The sequence below is a fragment of the Danio rerio genome, chromosome 19 (assembly GCF_052040795.2).
Source record: "Danio rerio strain M-AB ecotype USA chromosome 19, GRCz13ab, whole genome shotgun sequence".
Lineage (NCBI taxonomy): Eukaryota > Metazoa > Chordata > Actinopteri > Cypriniformes > Danionidae > Danio > Danio rerio.
This window is the reverse complement of record NC_141039.2, coordinates 34,072,246-34,091,133: the sequence shown is the minus strand read 5'-3', so window position 1 is coordinate 34,091,133 and position 18,888 is coordinate 34,072,246. Positions and strand designations below refer to the sequence as shown.

Below are 18,888 nucleotides of genomic sequence, written 5' to 3'. Positions count from 1 at the left end.
GTTAGGCTACAAGACTTTTGTCTGGCAAAGTCAGACCTTACTGTCCTAATTAAAAATCAAGGCATGATCATAATTTATTTGGGTAAAATCAGCGTAATCTAGAGGCCTTTGCCTTTCATATAAGCCACTTCTAATACCAAATGATGAGCTAGAAGTTATTATTTATTGTTCCTAAAACTTGGATAGGCACCAAGACTTTTGTCAGGTAGTGTACACACAAGCAGTAAAATCTTGATCAATTGACCACAGTTTGCCAGCTCATTTGACCGAATAACCCCCAAGCTAATCGGCAAGCTGAACGGACAACATTTTATCCTCTTCGTCAATAAATCAAGTGTTGAGGTTTTTACCACAGGAAATGTAGGAATGATGTGTTGGCTGTAAAGATGTGAAGTGTGTATCTGTGTGTGTGACTGCAGGCCTCCCCCACTCACAGCCGGACGCAGGGCTTTGGGGAACAGCGCTCTCAGACCATCGCAGTGCTCTCGTCTCCCCCCAGAGCTGCAGGATCGCTCAGGTGCAGTTTCAACTACACTTTCCTTCAGCCCTAAGATTATTATGGCTGTACAATGTTTAAACCTTGTGATTGCTGGAGTTATAGCACCCGAAAGGGACATGCTTGCATTTTATGATCATCCAGATGTAAAAACCTAGTCGCACATCATGAACTCTGTGCACATTGTGGAAAAGTACAATTTAGAGTAAGTTCTGCTCTCTGCTTGCTTGGTATGGTGCCAGAAGCACATAAAAAGTCCATAAAGCCACTGGTGTTTTGTTAATAGACTGTTGGATCATACTAGGAAACTGGAATCTAACATATTGGGTGTCATAAATTAGTTTTTTTTTTTTTGCAAGACAGAAGATTTTTGTAGTAATTGAAGAATAAGGGAGTGAAAGTTTATCATTTGCATGTGTTTTTAAGAGGTGTGACTGTGTAAACATTCAGACAAGAAAGTTTAAAGCAGGGGTCTCAAACTGCTGGCCTGTGGGCTATTTGCGGCCCTCACTCTGCCTAGCAACCGGCATCAAAATATATCAAGATTCAGTCCCCCAAAACATGTGTTTTTGAATCAATATCATTGTTGTGCAGTCACATACAGATGTTACTACTTCAATGTGTTCCTTTTGCCGCTATTCATACCGCGGCGACGGCGGTACTTGATGCGCCAGCAGCATTTGACCGCTGGGTGGCACTTTAACCACAGATATTCAGCTTTGCCTTTTCACAATGCTGAACAGACTGTTCTGTAGGCGTAGCTTACTGTGTGTGATGTGATGTGTTCAATTAAAATATAATTTTAATTTAGTTTTTCTGGTAATAGACATGCTCTTACACTATACTATGCTGTAGAAAAGATACATGGTAAGAAGTCAAAAAGCAAATATAAGAATTAAGTTATTAGCCTTCAGTGCCCGATTAAATTGCGTTGGGGTGAAAATAATGTTTTGATTTCTTTGACTATCATGGCAATGTTATTATCTCAAATCTTAAACGTGCGCATATGAAAAACAGCAAAATAATATAGATTATCCTGCCGGTAGAGCACATCACCTCACAGCACATCATCTCACAGTTGTGAACTTGCGATCACCTCAACATACTTTATCAGTAAGCTATTTATTATTTATTACAGGCTATGTTAAAAATGTTTGACCAACTGCCACTTCATGTTAAAAACTCTCATGTTTTAATAAATTAATTAAATAAATGGGCATATCCGCATGCAAAGTGAGCCGCATATTATTTGTCTGTTTATTTTCTCTTTTTCATTTTCTTTTTCACGCGCATGTAGAGAAAGAAAAAAAAAATAGCTTGTTTAAAAAAGCATTATGTCAACTAATGCATAATAATAATAATAATTCTTCTTCTTATTATTATTATTATTATTATTATTATTAGCTAATAATTAACTATATCCATAATGCCGGGATGCGTGTTGCTTTCACTCGACATAGGTCAAAAGCAAAATCGTACTGTTGCACGGCAAAGGATAGTCTATAGTGAAAAATATATAATTAGATGCGTTTCCCAAAACCGTCGTTAGCCAAGGTCCCATTATCACAAACATAGTTCGTTGATTTGCCGTTTCCCAGTTTAGTTAGTTTATAATAATTTAGTTTTTACATATAGTATTGCATACAGTTTTTATCCGACTAAAACTAACGCATGGATTCTGAGTTATTAAAACATGCGTTTTAATGACGGATGTGGGTCTCACAAAATACTTTTTAAATAAATGTTTTCGTATTATTATTATTTGATTTAAACAACACTTAATAAAAATTTAAATGTATTTATTTCAACACTTATTGGAAAAACTATAAAAACTATAAAGTGCTTCCCGCACTTGCGCACTTGCGGTGGTAGCCGGATTGAAGCACACCATATACCCACATCACTTAGTTAACTATATGCCATAAACAAAACATAAATCCATTTTTAAATATAACAATGTGGCTTGACCCCCCCACCACCCACCTACTGAACATTTGAAGTACTGCACTGTATATATCCGGGTTACTTTCAGTTTCTCTCAGTGTGTGGTGATTTAAATGTTGAAATATATGTCCATAAGTGCTCTATTATTACTAAAGCTCTATTTTTGTAAATATTTAAGGGGCATTTGATCATAATCAGTTTTATATCACCTGTATTTTGTTGTGCAAACACTTCTTCATTGCTTAGGCTACATGTTATGCTGGTGTTAATGTGATCATTTTGCTAATATTAGACTTAAAAGGTCGTATTTAATAGATTTTCCTCATATGCATATTAAGATTTGTATAAAAAGTGTACATTTGTAAAGTTTTGCTGCTGGTTGAATGGAACATGTTAAAGTAAATGTGAATATGTACATACTTTCCCCCTCTTTGTTGTAGTTTTAGAAAAAAGTAAAGTATTGAGAAGAACAATTGCCAGTAAAGTCACTAAAGTTACCCAAATTGCTTTCTGCTGTCTGTTAAACTTTTAGTTAAGCAACAATTGATTGGTACATAATAATAATTATTATTATAATGCCTATTATTAAATTGTAGTATTTCCATAGCAATTTAAACCAACCCTTCAATGTGTACAACAAGAAACAAAAAGAAGGAGCTTTGACTACATATACTCTGGGTAAGAATGTCTAAGTGCATCAGTTACAGCCTTCCTATAAATCGTCAGTCACGGATATGGCCCCCTGCCAATTTGAGTTTGCGACCCCTGGTTTAAAGTATTCATGCACCTGAAATTGTACTGTTCTTTACTCTAATATAGATGTATTTATTGAATTATTTATACAATGAAGACTATAGAGTTTTATTTTACATATAATTATACAATTTCTATACCTGAATACTGTGATGTAAGATATTTCACTTCCCAATAATAATCTAGAATAATCCCCATAATCTTCCATGATAATGGCAATCAGTATAAATTAATACATATTTTTTTTAAATAGAGCTATTTATTATGATATTGCAGTATAAATAGCAGCAAAACAAACATATCACAATGTTTTTTAATATAGGGCTGCACAATATTGAAATAATTTGGCATTGCGATATTTTGTTTTGTTGTGATTTATATTGCAATGTTATATTGACAAGCTCTATTTGTATTCTTCATGCACATTATTACCTCAAGTTTTATTAAATACAAATGGTTGCCACATTATGATCTAGAATCAATCAATTAATTGATTATTACAATTGAATGCTAGAATACTTATTTTTTTTATGTGCTGAATGACATTTTGTGTTTTGTGTCATGTGCTGTGCAGTAGGAAGTCGCGAGGCGAGGGGAAGAAGTGTCGTAAAGTGTACGGCATGGAAAACAGAGACATGTGGTGCACGGCCTGCCGCTGGAAGAAAGCCTGCCAGAGATTTGTTGACTGAAGCAGCTGCTACGGCTGAGGCACAGAAACAGGGTGGGCTTCCTTTGCATGCATAGCATAATAAAAAAACGTCCCTTCTCTTTGTTACTGACCACAGCCCCACCCCGCCTCACCTTAAACCCACGTGGACGTGGATCAAACCCTTATGCATTCCTTCCCAAATGGACTTCTCAATCTTTGAAGATTCCCAACTCTCCCATTGAGACGAGTTGCTTTACACTGCAAAAAAGAAGAGGAAAAAAAGACTTTTGATTCATCTGTTTTTGTCTGTGTTCGATATACTGCTTAAGAAACATTCTGGTCAGTTCCTAGAGGACCAGTGAGGGCAAGTCCAGCCTCAGTCTGAGCTCTTTTTTTAAAAGAGAAGAAAGCTCTCTTTCAGACTGTGAGAGTGCTATAAAACAGAAAGTGTTTCTTTTTCCACGGGCACTTTTTTGCATTTCTCCTGCCCGTTTTACTAAAGGTTAAGGGCTGGACAGCCAAAAAAACTCTGTCTTCTTAAGAATGTACTACCACAGGGGTTTGTTTAGGGATGTTCACTGGACGGCTCCCCTGAATGGGAATTCATCAATGCAAAAAAAAAAAAAAAAACGTATGGGAAGAAAAGGACTTTCAGCTCACAAGCAATTGCACCTACAAAGGACGGATTTTATATGTCTGGTTTTATATTTGCGTTTACCAACAGGACATTTCTTTCAGGGATGCGATCAGTAAAAGCAAAACCAGCAGTTAGATTTAATAGCAGAGAACTCAGTGCTTTTTTTGTCACAGGATTATCTTCTTGCTACCAAAAAGGATTTTTTTTCACGTGCCATTTCCTTTTTTTCTTTTGCTTTGTGTGTAACTGACTTCAATAGAGTGAAGTGAAAGGACTGCGCTCATTAAAGCCCAATGGCACAGACTCGCATCGAAGTTAGCGGTTCCAAGAACCAGCCATTCAGGCAGTGCAACCTTTCCTTCCCATCGGACTCCATCAGCAGGAATGAACTGCATTCACATTAGAGCCATAAATGAACCCGCGGTGGTTTCACACCACAGTTTGATGCCTAGAGAGGTTCGACCAACATGCCTGAGCAATGAGTATGAAAACTCTGCAAAGTGGTTAATTTTACCTCTGAAAGGTGAAGAGCTCTTTTCCTCTCACCCTTTTCCTGACCTCACAGGTTCAAGTAGGAAGTAATAAAAATAGCAAATGCCACACCGACTTCAGTGGAAGCGCTCAGATGGGGCGATGTTGTTCTGCTGTAGTGGGTATGGTATCGTGTAAGACCACAGATCGCTGGTCACAGGAGGATGGACATTTTTGGTGATTGCAAAGGATGACCAGATTTGGAATATGGCAGCTCGATCGGTAATTGTTATCTGGCAATGTTTTGGTGGCTCTGAAACAGTCTAATATATGATACATCGACACAAGTACTCATTATATACATGCAAGCAGTGCTTACGGTGACAAGCTCATTGTCCATTTCTGTTTTTTCATCACATGTTTTCCCTTTACCTTAGTTGTTGATATGTGTATATAAACTAAAGGTATTAACTTCTCCAAAACTAAATATGTTACGTCTAGATTAACACTTGGTTTTATTGGTGGAATGGAGCATGGCTTTGTTTACACTGCACATTAGGGATGTCAAGATACTGTAATTCGGTACCAATCAATACTGAAGTTTTGGTCCTACTTTATATTGAGTGGCCTTAACTAATATGTACTTGCACAGGAATGAATAGTTTGTTACAATGTACTTATTATGTAAATACATGTATTTACTGTGTACTTAAGCTTGATTAAATACATGTATGTAATTACATCTGTAATTAACTTTTGTAATTACATTTGTAAATACACTGTTGACCATCCCTTACACCTTAACCCACTCTTAAACCTACCTATACCACCGAACCTGTCCATAACCCAACCTCTATCCCAACTCAAAAGCACCACAAGTGTTCTCAAATACATTATAAACACAGTAAGTACATTGTATTTATTTTTTGATGTAAGTACATAGTAGTTAAGGACACTTAATATAAAGTGGGACCGAAGATTTAAAAAAGTCCATTTCCTGCTGACTTTTAAACGCTACGGAGCACATTCGTAACCACTGCCCATTTGCCATTCTGTTCACATGCTCTAGAGAAATGACTGTGATTGGCCGTGAAGGTCATTAGTAGGGCTGCAACTAATGATGATTTTAATAATCGATTAATCTGTTGATTATTTTTTCAATTAATCGATGAATTGGATAAAAAAATACAAGAAAAGCATTCATTTCCAACCCTTTATTCAAAAATAAATCCACCCTGAGCTGTTATAATAACAACAAAATAAAAAACTAACTAAGTTGTTTTGTCCTGTTTTTATCCAAATATCTAAACATTTTTAAATCAAGATAGAGTTAGAGAAAATTGCATAAGAAATTATGTTGTTTTCTGAAAAGAAAAAAAAACACCTCAAAATAAAGTGATTGTTTGCTTAAAACAAACAAAAAGAAGAAGTTTTAAGCATTTGTCTCATTCATAAAAACAGAACAAGCATTCAGCACGTAAATTTATTGGTTACTCCCAAAATGCATGCAAGTAAGTGGTGGGTAAACATAGGCAAGAATAGATTTAACTTTAGTCACTTTCACGATGTGTATCTGATATGAATAAAACACATCGGCAAATTATATTTAAATGAATTGTTAGACTTCCATAGACTTTCTTGTGTGTTTTACAAACTCTAAATGTAAGATTCTGTAGTGATTTTACCCTGAAATGAAGATATTTACCCTGCTGTTGAACTTCCTTCCTCCCTCCTCATCCCTGTTTATGGATGCTGAACTCTATATGAGTGCGCGAGAGGCCGCGTTCACTCCGCTCCGCGCTGAACTAAAGTGTTTTTTTAATAATCAAACATCCAGTGTCGCGCAACACAATAAATCGATTACGAAATTCATTGCCAACGCTTTTAGTAATCGATTTTTATCGATTTAATTGATTCATTCCTGCAGCCCTAGTCATCAGTTCACTGAACTTACCTCTGTTTACTGAGTGTAACCACAGATAGAGGGATACTGGAGTGTTTCAAAGTCACGTCGATCAGCTGGTTTGTCTATAAACTGACATACAAGCGATTCGCTGATGATCTGTGGCTTTATAATGCTCTAGTGTCCCTGTATCTGTGGTTACACTTAGTAAACAGCGGAGAGTTTGGTGAACTAATGAGCTTCACAGCCAATCACAGTCATTTCTGTTGAGCATGTAAACACAATGGCAAATCAGCTCTGTTTAAGCACACGCTCAACGGCGCTCAAACGTTAGCGGGAATTGGACGTTTATAAAATCTCAGTACGGTTTGGTATCGAATTCCAGTATAGTGCAACCCCTATTGCACATAAATCATTTTTAAATTAGATACATTTGTTTATAGTTAGTCAGTACTCTCTGTGTCGACATTGCTAAATTTAGAAGTTGTCCAAGAGTACTTGGAAAAACTGCTTTTGACTATTCACACTCGCAGGCATTAACAAAAAAACAGACTCGATCTAATTTCACACCAGATACAGATTCAGTCTGGATCTGTATCAAAAACAATAATGATCTTTTACAGTTCAGACTAAAAATCAAACAAACAAAAAAGACTGTGCTGCCTGTGTGAATAAAACCAGACACTAGACTACAAAAATAAGGGCAATTTACATGTAAATCTATAATTCTGAATCCATGTCATCTAAAATCCATGAAATAGCACTGTTTAAATCTGCTATTTACGTCTTTTCTAAAGACAAAAAAAAAAAACACAAATGAAATCCAGTAGCTACCGAGAGTTCACATACAAGGAACAAGATCTGTATGATCTATATTTTTCATTTTTCTCCCCACAATCTGTTGACACAATTCAATAGATCTTGCAGCGAAAGGGTCTCCGGGGCCTTGCGTCTTTCCGTTAGACTGGAGGCAATCTGTTTGTGAAAGCACAGCTATATACTGAAGCCATGCACCAGCACCCAGGGGCTCTAGCAGTCCAATTCTCTCATTGAAAATGTTGTGATCTCAAGCCAGAGATGAAGATGAGTTTCAATAATTAATAGTTGCATATTTCGGCCCTCAGCTGGTGTGAGGAACATCTCAAAGGCTGCTGCTTGTCCCTCCATTTCCTTCCCGGTGCTATTTTAGACCAAAAGGTCTGAAAGATCTCATGGGGGTTTTACATAAGAGGGCAAGCTGATGTCTACAATTGTTTACATTCAGTTATTACACGGGGAAACTCTTATCATCATGTTTCCTACAAATCAAATTGAAGTAACTTTAAGGATTGAGTATCGGGAATATATTTCTCAGTGTTCTTGCCTGGGATAAGCTGCGGTGTGAAGTTATCGTACGTAAGATCACGGTGCGTTTGATTTGACGTTTCACACACCTGTCACCATGGTGCTTATGTATTAGCCACGGCTCATTACTTGTGTTCATTGGGGTGCTTGTTTTCTTGTATAACCAGACATTTAACAGACACTTGGTGCATATCAAGCTGCAAACAGTCTGTTACATTTATACCATGTTTATGGCCAACTTCGTTCACAGGTCAAACAGTATATAACATACTTACAGTACTTATATAAGCTACCTGGTAAACAGTGTTTAGAACTAGCGCTGCTCATGAATACCTAAATGGGTCCATGTCTCGTTGTACCGACGTACCAAGCTTTTTATTGTTCAGATCCAGCAGGACGCAGAGGTGTTTGCCGTCATTAGCCTAAGTAGTCTTCTCTGGTTCTGTGTAAACATACCATATAGTTAACAACTAAGCTAATACTATTATATTACTCAAAATGTGTATCCGTTTTGATCAATACTATAAGCTACGTTAAGACGCCGGTGTACAGATGCTTCCTATACTGAACTTTCACCAGGTCCAGAGTTGAACTGCTCTAAAGAAGCCGAAATGTCTTGTCGTCTCTTTTCCCACACATCGGCGTGAGGTTAATCCGAAAGCGCGCCGTTAATCGGAGACACCCATATGTCTTTCTTTGGTATTAGTGTTGAATCTGTGCAGATGTTTAGGGTGGGTGTGCATATCCCATGTCAGACTGACCCAATCTGACTGTCTTTGCATAGACTGAATCGTTTGTGTAACTCCAAACCAGCACTCAGCTACAGCCAGATGGCAGATGGGCCACTCGGTAGTCTACTTACATAACTTGTGTGTTTGTGTCGAGCAACAAACAGCAAGAATGAGTAAATGCCGTCGCCAGGACTGAGTCTGCAAAAAAGACTGTAGTCGAGAGAAATATCTCGGATTGCACAATTTTGGGTTATGAAACCGCAAACTTGCTCTCTTGGAGGGCTTATAATCGCAGCTGTCATTAGACAGTATTGGCATTCTGCAATGCATACTACCAACAAATCCCGCCGGGTCCCCGTAATGCATGATCAGGTCGTGTCTTATCTAGTTCAGGGGGTCGAGAAGGGTCGAAGTTTTGTTTTCTTGTTTTTCCGTGTAGAGGGACCAGTCCCTCTGACCACTTTCAGGAATGTATTTGTATGAGGAAATATAGGAGTCTGACTGTGCCTTGGTGAGATCTGATATTGTGCGTGGAGATGCACAGAAAAGCAAAGGAATGTTTCTGGTGTCGGCTTGTCTGAGTTCATCATTTCGTCTGGATTTAAACACGGGAGTGGAGGCCCCCTTTTTTTACTGATTTAAGGACTACCTCTTGCTTTTTTTTCCTGCTCAAAGAGTCTTTTGATGAATCTGAAGCTTGGGGGGTGGGGGTGTCTTTTCCCGGTTGTGCTTTGTAAACGATTTTTAGCTACAATATTGTAGTCATTTTGTCTTGTTGGTTTCATTTCTGGTTTTGGAAAATGTGGCGAGGAACGTTTAATCAAATGTTTTAAGCCAGGGTTTGTTGAATACGGCTGCGTTTTAAAAGACTGGGGAAGCTTTTTCTTACAAGATGCTTAAACAGTGAGATCATCCATTATTGTCAGAGGCTTTAAAAACTTCAGCCTAAGATAATACCATGCATAGAAGATCCTAGCAATATGAATCACAATCCAGATCCAGATCACAGATTCATGCTTTTCATCTTCTCTCAAAGTAGAGCTGTATGATTTGGGGGAAAATATTCCTTATATTTATAAAATATTTGCAGTTCTTCTCGTAAAACTTGTGATTTGAGATTCAAATTTTGGTTTCAACAAAAAAGGTCCAAATTTGCTGTGCTTGTTTGTAGGGCTGCACACTATTTACAAAAAAAAATAGTTTAATAGTTTAAAATAATAATAATTACATAAATTACATTTCTAAAATTAAAAATACTTCTGAAAATGTATCATTTTGTTTTACAGTGTACTGTAAGTAGGGTTGGGCGATGTCAACCAATTTTGCATTGTACGATGTTTAATGTGAAACATTGTGATGGACGATGGCATCCTAGTCGTAGGCGGTTGTGAATTAATTATTTATGAATAATTAATTAATTCATAACGAATTAATTATTTGTAGCCTACCGTTTCAACTACCTGAACCGCATAGTCTTTGTTTTACCCATAATTAAATCATAAATAAATAAAAATAAGTTACACCCAAATTACCACTGTTTCCGCAGGACTCTGGCATGAACAGGCAGAGTGATCTGAGTCGTTATAATGGCGTCAACAAACTTGGTTGGTAAAAAAGGTGCAAAACCAACAGGAACCAGCCAACAGTATCTGAGGTTTTACAAGCGTGAAAGTGAAAGATTGAAGCAGTGTACTGACGCTGTGACACATTATCTAATAGATTCAAAAGACAAAAGAGTCGTTAGATAGAGACAAAATTAATGCAATATCACATTTAGCAACTATAGTGAGACACGATCCAGCGGTACATCCTTGGTAATCTTTTCAGAAACGCTAGATGAAACACCAGTGTGGACATGGATCATTTTCGGTTTAAAATGCCATTTTAAAAACAAAGGCCCGTGCACACAGAGATGTTTTCCGTCGATGTTTAACACCTCGTAACTAAATACAGGGCATCAATATGATTGTGCATACCAGCGCGCAAAACGGCTGGCGCAAAAGCGTCATTTTTAAAAAACACCTCATGCTCACGTTAAAACCTCCACCAATCAGATTGACACTTTTGTTCACATGCGTAGAGCTGCTGAAGTTACAGTAAACAGCACTTGGAGGTGCTCAAGCGTAAAACTGTCAATGCAAGCTCACATTGAAGAAGATGCCCAGAGGCAACATGAACGTGGAGCTGCCTATTACACTGGTGAACCATATTCATTTCTTTATCGCTACAGCTGGAGCTTGAACCATATATGCTTGTTCGATTCACCAGTAACTTTAACAACAAGCATCTGAACTTCCTTTCTTCCTCTTCTTCTGTGTTATAAGCAGGGTGTCAGAAGTTTAAAGTTGTGTAGCGCCATCCAACATCAAGGAGTGATTTTACATACTCTTCTGCTCGACGCCAGTAAAAATCGCTTGGGTTTAAATCCCGAAAAACATCTCGTAAAACGATGATGATAAACGCAAATGAAAAGCGTCCCGGTGTGTACGAGCTTTGAAGTGTGTATTTTTCGTAAGCAGAATGCTACTGCAACGGGGGCAGGGCAGAGGATTTCGATGCTGGCTCAGCATTGTGATGTCTCAGAGCCATCGGCAATGGCATCGTCCATCGACCCAACCCTAACTGTAAGACTACAATAGTAAAATGTAGGCCTTCCCAAATAAATTGATTAAATGTTAAACCATTAAGCTTTTATTTAAAAAAAAAACTGAAGAGAATCCTAAAAAAGATAGTTCTGGCAAAAATATTCATTTCTCACCCTCAAATTGTGAGTTTCTTCTTTTGATCATCAAAAAAAAAAACACATTTTGAAGAAACCAGACAGTTGATCGTAGCCACCGACTTTCCTTGAAAAAAAAATTAACACATTGGTTATTGCCAATTGTTTGTTTTCCAACATTCTTCAAAACATCTTCTTTTGTGCTCAACACATGTATTAAACTCAAATTAGTCAAATTAGACAGAATTTTCATTGTTGGGTAAACTATAACTTTAAGGCTTTCATTTAATCGGAGGCACTTGATTTAAGAGCTTCTCATTACACATTTGGGAGAATGAACAGCGCATGTTGCGTTCCCTATTGCACAATATAAGCAAGGTAAACTCAGAGCAGATGCAGAGATGAGTTTGTCTGGAGCAAGATTTACTGTCAACTGAGCTGCTCTAAGACAAAGAAAACATTGTATCATGAGCCGCTTGTGCATAAACAAACACATTGCAGCACATATATTTATTTAATAAAATCAAAGCTTTCCTGAATTATCACAGATCCATATTCATGATTTAGTTTTTATTTGGACTGAATTGTGCAGATCCTACAGAACAAGCAGGACATGCAAAAAAGTTTCCAGCCCTCCCAAAACCCCTAAAGATGCTTTACTTCGAGAAGAAACCAATGGAAGTGTAGGCTCAGTGCTCTGAATGGATTATCTCACTGCTGAACATTGTCAATCAAGAACCATGTTAACCTCAAGAACTCAAAGACTGTCGCACTGGATTTTTACACTTTTTCAAGTATTTGCTGATCTAACTGTATTTTTAATACTGCATGTGCATGCCGAAGAAACAAACAAAAAAAAACTATGATCTAAAATTTATGAATGTGTTGTTTGTGATGTTTTATCTGTAAAAAAAAACTAAACAAAAAAAAAACAGGCACAGGGCAGGCAGGCTGCTGTTACTTTAATGACTTGCAAAGACAACTTCCTCTGAAAATGTATTCATTTTAGTCATGCGATTGCAGCATATATTAATAGTCACGTTTTCATCAAATGTTCTGACACAATTGACTTCTCCTTTGGCTATTTTAAAGGGACTGTTCAGCCAAAAAAAAAATAATAATAATAGCAAAAATCATTTATTCACCCTCATGTCTTTCCCAAACCCACATGATTTTTTTTTTTTATGTGTGTGACACAAAAGAGATGTTTTATATTTTCAGTCATATTACTAAATGCAACAGAATAAGTTTGAATATGAAGACTTGCAAGTAGGGGTGTGCAATGTTGACAGAAACCAAAAAACATATCTTGGTGTATTGGGGATTTTCAGGATTATAATAACAATATTTTTGGCTGAGTGTGTTTTGAGCTGGTTTCTTGGATTTATATCCATGATAAACATTAAAAACAAATCCATGTCTACTAGTAAGTCATTGAAATATTCAGTTTGTTTAAAACGGCTCATAAGTAGACTTACTTTTTAATAGATCATTGAATCTTGGACATAAATAATTCATCCAAAAGCAGTTGTGAATAAATGTTCTGCTACAGTTTTTTTTTCTAAGTGATTAATGTCATCTAACATATTGTGACCAATAAATAATTAAAATAAGGCTGTAAACGATACATTTTGCACAACCCCACTCACTATTTTTTTTAAATAAAAAATTTAACAAGGGCCCAATCCCAATTCTACCTCTAAGCCCTACCCCTTGTCTTACACGTGAAGGGATAGAGGTGACCCAATTATCTTCAGTTTTAAGGTGTAGGGTTAAGGGGAAGAGCTTGATAGCCCTTGAAACAGAGACTACACTCAAAGCCAAGGGGTAAAAAAAATCTATTTATTTCTAAGTATTTTTGGCATTATTAAGATTTTTTTACAACAAACACGCATATGCTTTTAAAACATTTAAATCTTTATTCATAGATCATGATGGCGTATTTTAGTGGTGTCCCATTTCTTAGGGGTAAAATTTGAAGCCCTTCCCCTTCACAAGTCCTTCAAGGGCCAAGGGGTAGGGGTAAACAAATAGAATTGGGATTGAGCCCAAATGGCTTATACAGCTAAATTGTTAACTATGTTTCAAACATATTTTGTGTTCCATAAAACACATTTAATCAAACCGGTTTGGTGGGTAAGTAAATGAGAAAATATGTTTTTGGTGAACTGTCCCTTTAAAAGAGTGCACTCAACTCTGATTGGCTGAAGTGCTGATAGAAACTGCCATATTCTTTAGTCATTCCACTGGGTCTGAGTTGGAGGCCAAATTTGTGAGGCTTCTTCTTAGACCTGTTCTATATTTAGCATCATGTGCTCACATCAAGTGATTTTATAGCCCATTAAAAGAGAGAGAGAAGAGTGGCTGACATAAAAACAAACAGATGCTGATGATAAAAGAAACAGCTTCTGATCGCCACAGCAGAGGTGAAGATTGCCAATGCCTGATAGATCCTACATTCAGTAAGCACTTCGAAATGTCCAAAACAAAAGTCCAGCTCATCTCAAGGGCCAATATAGTCAGCCCCAACTGTGCTTTTTAAAAAAAAAAAAAAAAACTTTTGTTCACACATTCTGTCCCATTGTCTGTTCAGTTGACATTCCTGATTTGAAGTATTGTTTGATGTTAAGGATGGGCATCTGATGCCCTGTGCACATGATGGAAGTCTACTGTGTAAAAACGGGAAAACTCAGGATGTCTTCATCTTTGCATGCCGCTGCTAGCTGAAAAAGAAAGATGCAGCAGTTGAGTTGTAAAGCCATAAAGGAAAAGAGGTGTGCTTTTAGGTGACCCATGCCATTTACCAAAATCATTATTTCAACCAGTAAGCAATTTCTAGACTATAACTCTATCAATAACTGTGTATTATTCATTATTGCACATTGACTCTATATATATATATATATTGAAGGTGTTCATGCAAGGAGTTCTATGCCAGTGTGAAAGAGGTCATTGATGGGAAACAGATTATATTGTAGATGCAATAGCTATGGATAGTATATTTATGAACATAATAAATGTTCATAATAAATCCTTGAAATTGGCAGGATTTCAAAAACAATAAAGACGAGTTGCAGTTGAAATTTGTAATGAGGTTCAAAATTAAGAAGCCCAAAGATTGTCTCAATTTTGTTGTAAAATTATAGACACAATGTGTTCTATTAAAGTGTTATTAATGCACTATTATAGTGCTGTCCATTAGTGAAACCTTTACAGACATAAAGCACCACTTCCAAACAAGTCTGTTTTATATTGCTAAACAAATTTGACTGTTAACAGTTGAATCTAATGTAAAATGGTGCATTGAAATTTTTAATCTGAATGATATTCCTTATGGGATTTCGGATAGAATTTCATCATAAAAAAAGTGAAATGTGACTGTAATCTGAAAGGCCATTAAGATTAAACAGGTTTTTACATTTAAGAATGCGAGAGGCATTGGAACTGACAAGAACTCTCTTTTAAAATGTGACTTGGCAGGTTTAGTTTGATTAAATCAAACTCTATGATTGCTTTTTAGTGTGAACACTGCAATCCAATAAGTGCTCATCAAACAAAATAGCCTGAGACTGCTTCCAAATGAACTGAAATATGAACACAACAAAGACCAAAGACATGAATAAACCAAATCACAACATAATATACAAGATATAAAATGGACAGAATGCTCATACCTTTTTTCTTAACTATTGTCACCATGCTGCCAATTTACTTACTCCAAGGGCCATTTATATCGAAGTTAATATTTAGCTGCACCATGTTGGTGTTGTGTAACAATCTAATTTTTGTGAGGTTGATTGTTAGCCCAATGCTCAACCCTGAAACCTGAAGGACCAGCACATACACTACAAACAATTTTAGCCTATATATATAACACCAACTGACCCAGTTAAGGCTCAAACCAGCGACCTCCTTGCTGTGAGACGACCACTGAGCTAACTTGCCGCCCATATGCTGCCAATTACAGTTCAATATTAAAGCATATATTCATTTGTGTTTGAAAGAAGTTATTAGTGCTGTTTTAACTATATCCTACATTTGCAAACTCAACAACAAACACATTTAGCCAACCACACAAAATTGTTTTGGACGATAGTAAAGTTCTGTTACTAAATATACATGATAAAGAACTAAATTATTGTTTTGTATATTTAAGTTTAGTCTTAAAATAAAAGTGTGAACGTTAAACTAACCAAACATTAAAACAAAACATAAAACATAAGTTTGTTTTAATCAAAACAACCCTGCCTGACATGTAAAATTTATCATTTTCTTTATTGATTTGAACCAAGGAGCTGAACTAGAACTGTCAACACATTGGTCGTTGTTTTAACTGGAAAAATAACTGAAATAAGCTTACTTTTTCATTTAAATTCTTGCCAATTTGTCCCTCAGTGCAGCTTCTGGCGTTTTTAAATGCAAAACCTGGTTCTGCATGAACGTCCCCTCAGTGACCAACTTGTTAAGACGTCCAAGCTCTTTATCTGCGATGTAGGTGTCGCCTGAAACGCACACTGACCTGTATTTGAAGTGATGAGATAAATGAGCGGCCCACGTCTACAATAATAACACTTCACCCTGGGTTTAATGCCGACGTCACTTATTGCCAGGTCAAGCTGAGCGCGTCACAGTTACGTTTCGCGCCACTGCTGGCAGGTTCGCGGGTTTTCTCTCTGACACGCTCCCCTCATCATAATACAGTGGAGAAAGATTTGAGGTTCAGAGGGTTTTGTCTTAATGATGACGACTGCTGCTGAAAGCTGTTCACTAATGGAATGAAAACACATGTAGCCCTATATTGTTAAACGGTGTTGAGTATCAGCAGAAATGAGGGCCTTAATTAGAGGATATTTTTAAGGCTTCGTGCCACTATATTGTCATCGTGGGTGTCTAGTCTGTGTTCACTCGGATACAATTATGCAATTTTATGCTTTAGTGCACAGGTTCACGGCAACACCTGATAACATAACTCACAATAGACGCGATTATTTTTACATTTACTCGCACTAGTGTCGTCAGTGGATTTAGGACCATAGAAGGAGCTGATGATATTGTTATCTGGACTTGATAAAATATCGCAATACGTTAACTGAAAGCACTTGCTATATGTACAATGTCTTAACAGTGTTTATATGATTGCAGCGTTCTGTTTCTTTTTGGTTTTCCCAAAGTTGAATAGATTTTCGTCTCCTGAGGGAGAAAACACTTGGTGACTGTTATTATCTATCTATCTCACTTGCTGGCTGTACTAGTTTTTACTCTGAGCTGTGTGTAAATAGAAACTGCCATTGTAATTGTGCTACGGTGACAATGTTCTGGTGCTCGTCAGTGCCGCTGTTGTTGTTTTCTTTGGTGTAAAAGACCTTTTCTAAGGTGCCTGTGTTCCTATGAGCTCCTGGTTATTGGTCACGGAAAAATAAAGACGATTTTTTTCGGCAGCTGTTTACTACACGATGTCTGTTGGTGTTTATTTATTCGTCTAAATATAACATGCCGTAAATGCTTATTTCAGAATCTGGGCTTGATTATAATAGGTTGCAGACTGAATTGTTAGAGCTAATTAGCAGCCTTGGGTCATACTGTGCTTAGTAACAGAAAGAAATGCACAAAAAGCCTTCAAGTTTTTGAGTAGGCCTATTTGCAGTCCCCATGGTAGACTTTTTTTTTCCTCAAGGTCAAAGACTAATTAAAATAACCTTTGGGATATTATGAAATGTAACCATGGACTAAAACAGTATTTCGTTTTGACATTTGTTAATGTACCTTGATAAAATAAACCATGGTTTTACTACAAAAGACAAGACTTTTCTCAGCTTACAATTTTTGGTTTCTAGAACATTCTTGTTGGTTAGCAAATAAAACAAACAGACTCAAAAGGAAACCAGTTTGCTGGATTGTGGTTTAACCATGGTTGCCACATATAAACAATAGTTTTACTCTGATAAAACTGTAGTAACCATATTATCTGTCGATTTGTATAGACCATTTTGATGTGGTCATGTCATTGACCCATTAACATTTCCTGCTTGTTATCAAACTATTTCATAACTGTAACAACAGGCAATTCTATCATAACTTCATGTTAAAACAGCCATCATAATATTATTTACCAATATGTGAACCTTTTTGGATTCTCTCTACAGTGCTACAGAAATAAAAAGTGTAAAACAGGAAATGCATTGACCATTGTTATTGCTTACATCCCTCAAAATGGTCTATAACAAATATGAGTAAAACTACTGTTAATAGGTGAAAGATAAATTAAATAAACGCATGACTATCTGTTGTGTACTACTGTTTTATATACTCGTTAATGTAGTTTTGTACTTACATTTGGTGGCAGTGTTTATTTAGGCCTTTAAATTAACTTGGGTAATTAAAAAATGCTGACTTAAAAAGGTTTAGGTTTAATAATACATTTCCAAATAGCTCTTGTCTTTATGCCTATGACAACTATCTATAACATTTTAACTACCCAAGTATTGAACAGCCATTTGGTGAATGTTTACTAAATAAAACAAACGTGATTTTTATAGCCACAAATGTTTATTCAAAGATAACATTACAACTGGGCTGTGGCGCAGTGGGTAACGCTGTCGCCTAACAGCAAGAACGTCACTGGTTCGAGCCTTGGCTGGGTCAGTTAGCATTTCTGTGCAAGTTTGCATGTTTTCCCAGTGTTTGTGTGGGTTTCCTCCGGGTGCTCCGGTTTACCCCACAAGTCCAAAAACAGGCGGTATAGATGAATTCCTGAATTGGGTAAGCTAAAATTGTCCATAGTGTGTGTGTGAATGAGTGTGTATGGGTGTTTCCCAGTGATGAGTTGCAGCTGGAAGGGCATCCGCTGCATAAAAAAACATGCTGGATAAGTTGGCGGTTCATTCCGCTGTGGCGACCCCGGATTAATAAAGGGACTAAGCCGAAAATAAAATGAATGAATGAACATTACAATTAAATGTCTGATTTACTCACCCTCAAGTGATTCCAAGCCTTAAGATCATTTCTGTCTGGAAAAAGATAATTTGAAGAATGTAAGAAAAAAAAAACTGTAACCATTGACTTCCATAGCAGGAAAAACAAATACTATGGAAGTCAATGGTTACATATTTCCAAAATAACTTATTGTGTTCAACTAAAAAATACACAAACAGGTTTGGGATAAGGCTGAGTAAATAGTATCTATAAATAATTATAACTATACCTTTAAGGGAGTTTTCACCACTAATATTTATGTAAAATAG

At 36.7% G+C, this 18,888-nt stretch overlaps 2 protein-coding genes and 2 long non-coding RNA genes across 6 annotated transcripts in view; 2 read left to right on the top strand and 2 right to left on the bottom strand.

Moving 5' to 3' along the window:
• znf704 (zinc finger protein 704) overlaps window positions 1–5,437 on the top strand; it is a 92,876-nt gene extending 87,439 nt beyond the window's left edge. Inside the window, exons 8-9 of one of the 3 annotated variants that reach the window (XR_015516005.1) lie at window positions 206–517; window positions 3,768–4,425. Coding sequence is in view for 2 of the 3 variants with exons in the window: in XM_087294603.1 (XP_087150729.1) it covers window positions 420–517; window positions 3,768–3,882 (213 nt within the window). In the remaining variant the exon portion in view is untranslated. 3 annotated transcript variants of the gene reach the window in all.
• The window catches only part of hpca (hippocalcin), an 802,490-nt gene that overhangs the window by 775,662 nt on the left and 7,940 nt on the right, over window positions 1–18,888 (top strand). The window lies entirely within an intron of this gene.
• LOC147832602 (uncharacterized) lies at window positions 6,399–10,116 on the bottom strand. Its single transcript, XR_015517009.2, has 2 exons — window positions 6,704–10,116; window positions 6,399–6,636 (listed from the first exon to the last, which is right to left on the bottom strand). It is a non-coding gene; the product is annotated as an uncharacterized LOC147832602 (long non-coding RNA).
• Window positions 12,207–18,654, bottom strand: LOC147832601 (uncharacterized). Its single transcript, XR_015517020.1, has 2 exons — window positions 18,620–18,654; window positions 12,207–14,370 (listed from the first exon to the last, which is right to left on the bottom strand). It is a non-coding gene; the product is annotated as an uncharacterized LOC147832601 (long non-coding RNA).